The 9,716-nt window shown below is 43.6% G+C and overlaps 2 protein-coding genes across 3 annotated transcripts in view; both read right to left on the bottom strand.

Annotated features, from left to right (window-relative positions):
• QARS (glutaminyl-tRNA synthetase) overlaps window positions 1-2,614 on the bottom strand; it is a 9,244-nt gene extending 6,630 nt beyond the window's left edge. The window contains exons 1-5 of one of the 2 annotated variants that reach the window (XM_006892924.1): window positions 2,480-2,614; window positions 2,257-2,371; window positions 869-978; window positions 644-719; window positions 373-437 (exon numbers count right to left, since the gene is read on the bottom strand). In XM_006892924.1, coding sequence (XP_006892986.1) covers window positions 373-437; window positions 644-719; window positions 869-978; window positions 2,257-2,371; window positions 2,480-2,596 — 483 coding nt within the window. In that variant the 5' untranslated portion in view covers window positions 2,597-2,614. Of the gene's footprint in view, window positions 1-372; window positions 438-643; window positions 720-868; window positions 979-2,223; window positions 2,372-2,479 lie in introns of both variants that reach the window. The other variant, XM_006892923.1, reaches the window with a different exon arrangement.
• Window positions 2,615-9,306: 6,692 nt separating this feature from the next.
• LOC102850337 (NADH dehydrogenase [ubiquinone] 1 alpha subcomplex subunit 12-like) overlaps window positions 9,307-9,716 on the bottom strand; it is a 1,054-nt gene continuing 644 nt past the window's right edge. Inside the window, exon 2 of the mRNA XM_006892922.1 lies at window positions 9,307-9,716. Coding sequence (XP_006892984.1) covers window positions 9,307-9,716 — 410 coding nt within the window.

Genomic DNA, 9,716 nt, shown 5'->3' with positions numbered 1-9,716 from the left:
GATTGGCACAGGACAGAGCAGAGTTTAGGGCTGTTGTACATAGGGTCACTATGAGTCGCAAGCGACTCGACAGCACATAACAACAACATATAAATAATATAGCTCCATCTTATCCCTATGGCAGTAACTTAAAATGAAGGCCACATTATCTCTATTTATGAGATGAGGAATCTAAGATCAGAGTAAGTGCCCCACATGGCAAAGCACAAGGATAAGTCCTCACTACACACCAGCTACATCCTGGTCCCCACAAAGCTCTACATTCCACTGTCAGCATAGTAACAAGGTCCTTCTCCTCTTTCATCCCTCAGTGGATTCTCGGCCTCATGTACATCAAGGTCTTTGCCATCTTCAGCTCAGGGAGGTGCCCACCTGCATGTCCACTTCATGCTTGATCATTTTGCCATCAGCCCACTTGAGAGCAGCCCGAGCCTCTCCTACAAGCACAAACACAGAGAGATGCATGATGCTCAAGAGGGCACTTCCCCACTAAACTCACCCCTAAGGAAAGGCCCTGGATGCCCACAAGAATCTGGGCCTGCCCTGATCAGGGCCACACACTTTTAGGCTGATCTTGCCTCTCTCCCAACCTCCTGACACTCCTGCTCAGAAGAGAAGACAGGACCTGAGAGGCTCTACTCACCCATCAGCAGCCCCATGTTGAAATGGTAACGTTCTGCCAAGAGCTGGGACTGATGCCGATTTATGACAGCCTCGACCTGCAGAAAAATCAGACTATGCGGTTTAGAAAAGTCCTATTCCAATCTAGGAGCCCACACTCTTCACCCAGCAGCCTCCAGAGCGGCGCAGCTGAGCTATTCATTCCCACCACCAGTCTTGGGAAAACATAGGATGAATAAAAACTCACTGCTTCCTCGATCTGCTCTGGGGTGACCACGACATTCACACCACATTCCCGCTCAAAATCTACTACGTCGACGGGATCCAAAGGGTGGCTCCGTACATACTCAAGAGCAGCTGAGAATGGAGTTGAATAAGTTGGTACTATCAACAAACGAATGGCTAGAGAAGCTGTGGTATATTCGCACAACGGAATACTATGCTGCATTAAAAAACAAGGAACCCATGCAATATTATTCAAAATGGTTGACTCTGGAGAACATTATGCTGAGTGAAATATCCCAGTCACAAAAGGACAAATATTACATGATGCCACTGTTGTAGGATGGGACTGTCCTTGGGGTTGGGGAGAGACTGAGTAAGATGGGTTCAATAATGTATACTGCACTGAAACAGAGGAGGGAGAAAACTGTTTAAAAGAGATATATAACTAGGTATTTCTGTCATCACAGGAGTCTAGAGCGAGGGCTACATGGTGGAGGGGACCTGGAGGAGGGTTTGTAAAACAATGAAAGAATCTTTTCTTTTACTTTTCCATAATTTTTGACTCATGTACTTATAACTTGTTAGTCAAATTTGTGTCCTCTAGGTTGCAACACCCCCATGATACATCTTCAAGGATATGAACATGTACGGCCAAGCACAATCAATAAGAGTGCATCTAAATTCCAAAATCAATCTCCATAATAGTCTATGTGTTTCCTACTGCCAAAGGGGCCCTTTAGAGTAGTGAGAGAAGATCTTCACTCTGAAACCCACAGCGTCCCTTTTCAGCAGGAAGTAGCTAAGAGAATACGCCATCCCCTTTTCCTTATGAATCAGGGTGAAGTCTCTCTCAGGGAGGAGTGATAGGGAATGGCAAAGGACACACTGACAAAGGAGATTAATCAGAACTGACTTTGACAAGCACTGTGGCAATTGGACAATTAAAACAGACATTTGGATGGTGGGGAAGAAGAACAAACTGGGGAGGAGGGTGGAGAGAATGGTGCAGCAATGAAGGAGTGAAAGCCCAGAATCCCTGTGAGTGTTCATTGAAACTAATAAAATTTACTAATAATTATAACAAAAAAACTCCAAGAAGAGGTTAACATGGCCCCAATTCCACAAAACCTCAACTACAGCTTGGTCTCCTGAGAGGTTAACCCTGGACCTTAACCTTCAAGCTCCCTACTCCAACGGCCTCCTCCACTCTCCCAGAGGCCACGCCCTGCCCCATCAGGCCAGTCCCTGCTTTATAATGAGAGAGTAGAACTAGTACCCAGAATGTCACAGGAGAGATTTGGCAAGAGGTAAAGACAGTGCATCCAGGTTGAGAAAAGGGGTTCGAAGGAAAACCGGCAGGAGAGGCTGGAGTCTCACCGCTCAGCTGGGTCTCGGTGTGGATCTTCTTACTGGTGATGTAACCCACGAGAAAAGGGAGGCGCCGAGCATCCTTGAGTCTGGAGGCCAAGCCATACAGCAGGGTCCCGGTAGCCCTGTCGATGGTGGAGCCCAGCGTCTGCTGCGCCTATGTTCAGAGGGGTCAGGAAGGAAGTCCTATGCTCAGTGAAAGCAGCGAGGACGACACGCTGCGCTGGGGTGGCCGGCAGCCTGGGCAGAGAAAGAGGTCCGTTACCTGGGTCGCCGCCTCGCGCAGCTGGGCGCTCAGAGCTGTGTTCTTGAGCGTCTCACGTGCCTTCTGTTCGCTCAGCCCGAGGCCGGTGAACAGCGAAAGGGAATCCGGAGTCGCCATCGCAGGACACCGGAAACCAAAAGAAAACTTTCAGGCCACTCTCAGAGTCGTCATTGCACCATTGACCAATAGGAAAGCGAAGCTACAGGTGAGAGCCAATAGGATGTCTCTTCTAGCAGGAGTAGGCGGGGCTCAACGTCGTTATCGCCATTAAAGAGACAGCAGCCGCCCGAACTTCCGCCTTTGTGGCCTGAGCCTCCTGAAAAAGTCACTGTGTGGGCGTCGGGGCAGAGAGAGAGATTGGCCGCCAACCTTGCTAGAAGGGTTCTAAGCACGTGTCACATTATGAGTTTCCAGTTTTCTCCTAAAGCCTTGGCAATCTCATTCCAGTATTGAGCTTGCGTAGCCAGAGTGACAGTGGATCCCTATAACGTTTTTGACGTAACAGTTTTGGGGTTATTAAGGAAACAGTACTGAAAAGCGAAGCCTCGTTGGTCCAGACTCCAGTGCTGGGAATGTGCTGATAGGCCAATTGAAAAGGCTCAGATTGGGGAGCTCTGGTAGCCTTGTGGCAAGAAGCTGCATTGCAATCCCAGAGACACAGGGTTTGAATCCACCAGATGCTCTGCCAGGGAAGGAGGGACAATCTCCTCCTGTACCAGTCAGATCTGATTTGACGGCACACACACACACACACAGACCCCAAAAATAAAAAAAAAGAAAAGGCTCAGTTGCGAATATTCTCGCTGTCCTGATTTTGTGATAATCAGGGCAGGCTAAACATTCGCTATATTAAGACCATGCATGTGTCCCCAGACCAAGGTCTTTCCCTGGGTCTGGTTTTAGAAATGCTGGTGATAAATAAAGTCTGATTAATTAGGATCATTGTGTTTCAGAAAGGTCTGAGGCTCTAAGTATCTTGATTTAATGATAAGACAAATGACACTATAGCTAGTGAAATAAATAACCAATGCTAAATTTGCAGGGTAAGCTAAAGTATATAATTAAGGGAGATTTTGTTTACTAGATGTCAGTGAAGGAATATATTAAAAAAAAAAAAAGAAAGGCTCAGATCACCACTGCCACAACCCTACTTCTCTCCAGACCAGAAAGGCTGGAAAGGGCACATCTTAGATGATGTTTTGATTTAAAATCTCTTGGCACATTTTACCTCTGTCTAAAATTTGAGGAAGGCTGCAAACCGTAAGTGCATCAGACATTAAAAGTAATCTGCAGCCTTTTTGTTGTTGTTGTTCTTAATCTGCAACCTTTTGAGATATTTTATCCATATCTGCACAGGGTCGTTTGCTGTCGGGTTGATTCTGACTCAGAGAACTTGTGTGATCAAGCAAACCTGTTCCATAGAGCTTCCTCAGCTGGAATCTTAAATAGAAGCAGATTACCAGCTCTTTCACTCACCAGAGTGTCTGAGGGGTTTAAAAACCACTAACTTTTCAATTAGCCCCTTACAGGCTGGTGGTTTTGTTTTTAGGTGCTGTCTAGTCAACTTATAGTAACCCTATGAACAATAAAGCAGAACCTTGCCCTATCCTGAGGCATCCTCACAATCTCCGATATTCTCCAGTCCGTTCTTAACAATCAACTGTGTCACTCTACCTTGAGGATCTTCCTTTCTCTGACTTTCCACTTTTCTTATCATGATGTCTTTTTCCAAGATCTAGTCCCTCCTGACAACATGCCCAAAGTATGTGAGATAAATTTTCACTATCCTTACCTCTAAGGAAGGAGTTGGCTGACACAGAAGAATTTCAAGAAACAACATTTGATCAAGAGGGAATGGTGATGACGAGGAAGTTCAGGCTGCTCTAAAGGACTTGGCAAAAAATAAAGCCCCAGGAATTGACAGAATACCAACTGACATATTTAAACAAACAGATGCTTCCTGGACGTGCTCACCAGATTGTGCCAAGAAATCTGGAGGACAACTATCTGGCCTACTGACTGAAAGAAATCCATACTTATTCCCATTACAAAAAAAGGTGACCCAACAGTATGAAAATTATCATACAATATAACTCATATCACACGCAAGCAAAATCTTGAAGATTATCCTGAAACGGCTGGAACAGTACATTGACAGAGATCTATCAGAAGTACAAACTGGGTTTGGAAGAGGCCATGGCACTAGAGACATTATCACCAATGTCAGATGGACCTTGGCAGAAAGCAAACAGTACCAAAGAGATACCTGTGTTGCATTGACTGTGGAAAGGCATTTTACTGTGTGCATCACAACAAATTGTGGTTAACCTTCAGGAGAATGGGAATCCCAAAACACTTGATTATGCTATGCAAAACCTATACTTGGACCAGGAAGCAGTCAGAACAGATCAGGGAAATACTACATGGTTCAAAATAAAAAAGGGAATGTCTCAGGGATGTATCCGGTCTCTATACCTTTTCAATCTATATGGAGAAAAGATCATTTGGGAAGCTGGGGTTTAGGAGGAAGAATGTGGCCTCAGGATTGGGGGAAGACTTGTCAACAAGCTACATTATGCAGATAACACAACCTTGCTTGCTGAAATTGAGGTGGACCTGAAGCACTGCAAGTCAAGGGATTATAGTCGTCATAATGGATTGAAACTCAACATCAAGAAGACAAAGATTCTCACTGCTGGACCAAATGGCAGCACCATTATGGACAACAGAAGAATTTATGCCTTTGAGTTATGGTGCTGGAGAAGAGTCTTGAACATAGCATGGAGCGTCAAGAAAACAAATAGGACTGTCTTGAAAAGGGTAAAATCAAATTTTTCCTTGGAGGCTAGGATTTTGAATCTCCATCTCACATACTTTGGGCATGTGTCCAGGAGGGACCAACCCTTGGATAAGACATTAATCTCAGAAGGATGCAGGGTCAGCACAGGAGAAAAAGATCCCAGATGAGATGGACTGATACTAGGGCAATGGGGGTAGGTATAGACGAATCAGACTGGCTCAGGATAGAACAGGCTTCAAAGGTGTTGTACATAGTGTTGCTCTGAGTTGCAGGCAACTCTGTGGCACATAACAACAACATGTAGGGAAGTGAGCTGGTAACAGGTAGCAGTTCAAATTCACCAGTGGCCCCAAAGGAGAAAGATAGACAGTCTCCTCTGCTATGAAATACAGGAAGATGTGTGGATGCAGCTGGTGTCTATTGGACCTAGCCACAGATGGCTAGGGATGAGTTGACCAGAACTCAAACAATGAAGAGAAGATATTTCTTTCTGTGAGCTAGTGTTGATTGCTGTAAACTGATGGTTTGTTCTGGACTGGATTTTTTTAAATTTTATTATTTGTGAGTGTGCGTGTACCCATCAAATCAGATCTGACTGGTACAGGAGGAGATTGTCCCTCCTTTCCCGGCAGAGCATCTGGTGGATTCGAACCGTGCTCCTCTGGGATTGCAGTGCAGCTTCTTGCCACTAGGCCACCAGAGCTCCCCTTGGACTGGATTTTGCTTATGGATACAAATGCTCAAAATTATGACCATAACAGAAGATTCTTCATGGAAAAGAACATGCTCATTTCATCAGAGTACTGGTTTGATGTTGTTGTTAGATGCCATTGAGTATGACTCAGAGTGACTCTGTGAACAACAGATTTGAACCTTATTCTATCCTTTTACAATCTCTGACAAACTCAAGCCTATTGCTGCAGTCACTATGTCAGTCTCCCTGATTGAGGGTCTCCCCCTCCTCTTCCTTTCTCTCTCCATCCCTCCACCTTCCCAAGCATGATGCCCCTCTCCAAAGAATAATCCCTCCTAGCAACATGCCCAAAATATGTGAGACAAAGTTTCATCATCTTTGCCCCCAAGGAACACTTTAGTTGCACTTTCTCCAAGATAAATCTGGTTTTTTTGGCAGTCCATTGGATAGATATTCAGCACTCTTCTCCAACCCCACAATTTAAAGGAATCAATTCTTCTGTCACAGACTGGTTTGACAAGGATGGATAAATCAGAAATTAAAATGTTGTTGTTGTTGTTGTTGTTATGTGCCATCGAGTCGCTTGCGAATATGGGAGATAAAATAAAAAGGCATTAAGTAGCTGGCTTACACTTTTCCATGAATTGGTTACTAGTAAGATGATTGTAACGAGAAAGTTAATATTTCAAATATGAAGGACAATGCTAGCAAAGTCAAGGGGTATTCTGCAGCATTTTTAATCTATTGCTCAAAATGGCTTTCCTAGGCCATCACACTTGACATGGCTTGGAGTGAACATCAAATAACATGTTAATTTATTCATGAGGGTATTGGTTAGTTTCATGTTCCTCAAGGTTTAAAATGATGTTCAGTGACAGAAATCTGGGAATTCCATTGCCAGCAAGAAAGAAGCAGACCCCGATTCTCAGGGTCAGAGATTTCTTCATCAGTCAGACGAGAGCCTGCAAGAGAGCAGTAGCCACAGCAAAAGACCAGAGACCTGATATGAGACACAGCAGACCTGGGACTGTTGCCTCAAGAGAGCCAGAGCCTGAGGATCTTCAACCAAGCTTGCTTGAAGACTAGGATGAGAATGACATAATTGGAAGGACTAAGAGAGCTTTGGACCCCTGGCCAAAAGCTGCAAGGCTGAAGGCTGAAAAGCCTGTGAGCAAGCTTCAGAAACTATCCTGAGAAACCCTATCTGTTCTGTTGCCAACCTGAAATGTAATCTGTTAACTTCCCTAATAAATGCCGTATCATGAGTATGTTTATGTTTGTGAGGTCTGTGTAGCTATTTAATGGATTTTGGATCCAGTAGGGCAGTAGGTTTATTGTTAGAATTAGTAGAGGAGTGAGAGCATGGCATATCTGACTTCATGGGAACTGGTTTTGTGTTATAAACATTGATGATGGGAAAAGTTCCCCCATATTGAGTTGGTGGAGGTCAGACTCAACTGTTCCCACATTGCTCTTGCTCTTCTACCTTTTGAAGCTATTGTATGAACAGAACAGGGGACACGGCATAGTTTAAAATCAGAAAAAGTATGTGTCAAGATTGTATCCTTTCTCCATACCTAGTCAACATGTATGCTGAACAAATTATTTTAAGAATATATGAAGAATATGGCATCAAGATTGGAGAAAGATCACTTTATCGTCTGCATTATGCACATGACTTTGCTTAAAGTGAAAAAGATTTTAAATCCTTGTTGCAAAAAATCAAAGATTATAGCCCTAAATATGAATTACATCTCAGCAGAAAGGGGAGAAAAAAAATCCCTACTGGACCAATAGACCTCATGATAGATGGAGAAAAAATTGAAGTTGTCAGCAATTTAATTTTACTTGGATCCACAATCTACACCCATGGTAACAGCAGTCAAGAAATCAAAGTGCTAAAAATCAAGGACATTAAAGACTAAAGTGACTGATCCAAGCAATGTTCTTTTCAATTACTTCTATGCATCTGAAAGTTGGACAATGAATGAAAAAAAAAATCAATGTCTTTGAGCTGTGGTGTTGGAGAAGAGTAGTGCATATCCCATGGACTGCCAAAAGAACAAACAAGTCTGTCTTGGAGGAAAATATAACCTGGATGTCCCTTAAAGCAAAAATGGTGAAATTTTGTCTCACATACTTTGGGCATGTTGTCAGTAGGGACCAGTCTTTGGAAAAGGATATCATGCTGGGAAACATGGAGGATCAGAGAAAGAAGACCCCCAGCAAAATGGAAAGATACAGTGACTGTAAAAATGGGATCAAGCAAATCAGAGATGATGAGCATGGCTCAGGACAGGGTAAAGTCTAGATTTGTTGTTCTTAGGGTTGCTGTGAACATGTAGTTAACTTAATGGCACCTAACAAAAACAAAGAGAATTGATGCCTTTGAGCTGTGGTGCTAGAGAAGAGTGTTGAATAGGAGAACAAACAGGTTTGTACTGGAGAAGGTGAAGCCAGACTGCCCCTTGGAGTCAAGGATTCTGAAACTTCGTCTGACATATCTTGGGTATGTTGCAAGGAGGGACTGGTCCTTTGAGAGGGAGGGACATCATGTTTGGGAAAGTGGAGGGGCGGCGCAGGAGAGGAAGACCTTTGATGAGATGATTGGTTCTGTGACTGGAGTGATGGGAATGAGTGCGTTTGAGATGGCCAGGTTGGCACAGGATAGAACAGCATTTAGGGCTCTTGTACTTAGGGGTGCTATGAGTCACAAGTGACTCGATGGCACATAACAACAACAACCATTAACAAACGGATAGAGAAGCTGTGGTATAGTCACACAATGGAATACTACACTGCATTGAAAAACAAGGAACTCATGAAATATTATTCAAAATGGGTGGCCCTGGAGGACATTATGATGAGTGAAGTATCTCAGTCACAAAAAGAAAGGACAAATACTGCCTGGTGCCACTGTTGTAAAACAGGACTGACCTTGGTGTTGGGGGGAGACTGAGAAAGATAGGCTCAATAATGCATACTGCATTAAAACAGATGAGGGAGAAAACTATTTAAGAGGGATATGTGATTAAGTATTTTTGTCATGACAGGAGTCCAGAGGGAAGGCTGTATAGTGGAGTGAACCTAGGGAAGGATTGTAAAACAATGAAAGAATTTTTCTTTTACTTTTCCAAGAGGGTAGTGTACTAGGGGGGAGGGTTGGGAGAAAAGTGCAACAATGAATGGAAATCCAAAGTCTTTCTGAATTTTCATTGAAATTAATAAATTTTTTTTTAGTCAAACAAATTTAATCAGGTTAATGCCAAGAATCAAGGTGCAATTACAAGAAAAGTTGCTTTTATTTTTACATATTTAAAATTTTCATTGTCTTTACTTGTAAGGTGTTGAAGGTGGGACCCACTCGTGAATCTTCTTTCTGGCGGTGGAATACGGTACATATTGTTCTGGGGTGCCGGACTCGTTGAACCTATGGTTCGTCCAAATGAACTTACGAGCAATAGGTGGCTTTGTAGTTGGCAGATCATCAGTCATACAGTGAAGCCAACGGTGCCATTCAGGAGGCACCATGCTTCCATCCACATCCCAGAATGTGTTTTTGCCATTCATTTCGGTAGTATACATAACCCATCGGTGACGACCAAAAAACTGCTTGTTGTCTTCATAGTATTTGTTTCCATATTTATCTTCCCCTACTAATGTACCGACCCTCACATCATTTGCCCTGAAGAAAACTCTTAAGTAGCCGCGGAGGCCGCCATGGCCGCTGATCTGCTGCAGCC

The sequence above is a fragment of the Elephantulus edwardii genome, unplaced genomic scaffold (assembly GCF_000299155.1).
Source record: "Elephantulus edwardii isolate Elephantulus edwardi_28Jun2011 unplaced genomic scaffold, EleEdw1.0 scaffold00121, whole genome shotgun sequence".
In the NCBI taxonomy this organism is placed as follows: domain Eukaryota; kingdom Metazoa; phylum Chordata; class Mammalia; order Macroscelidea; family Macroscelididae; genus Elephantulus; species Elephantulus edwardii.
This window is presented reverse-complemented; position numbering and strand designations above follow the sequence as displayed.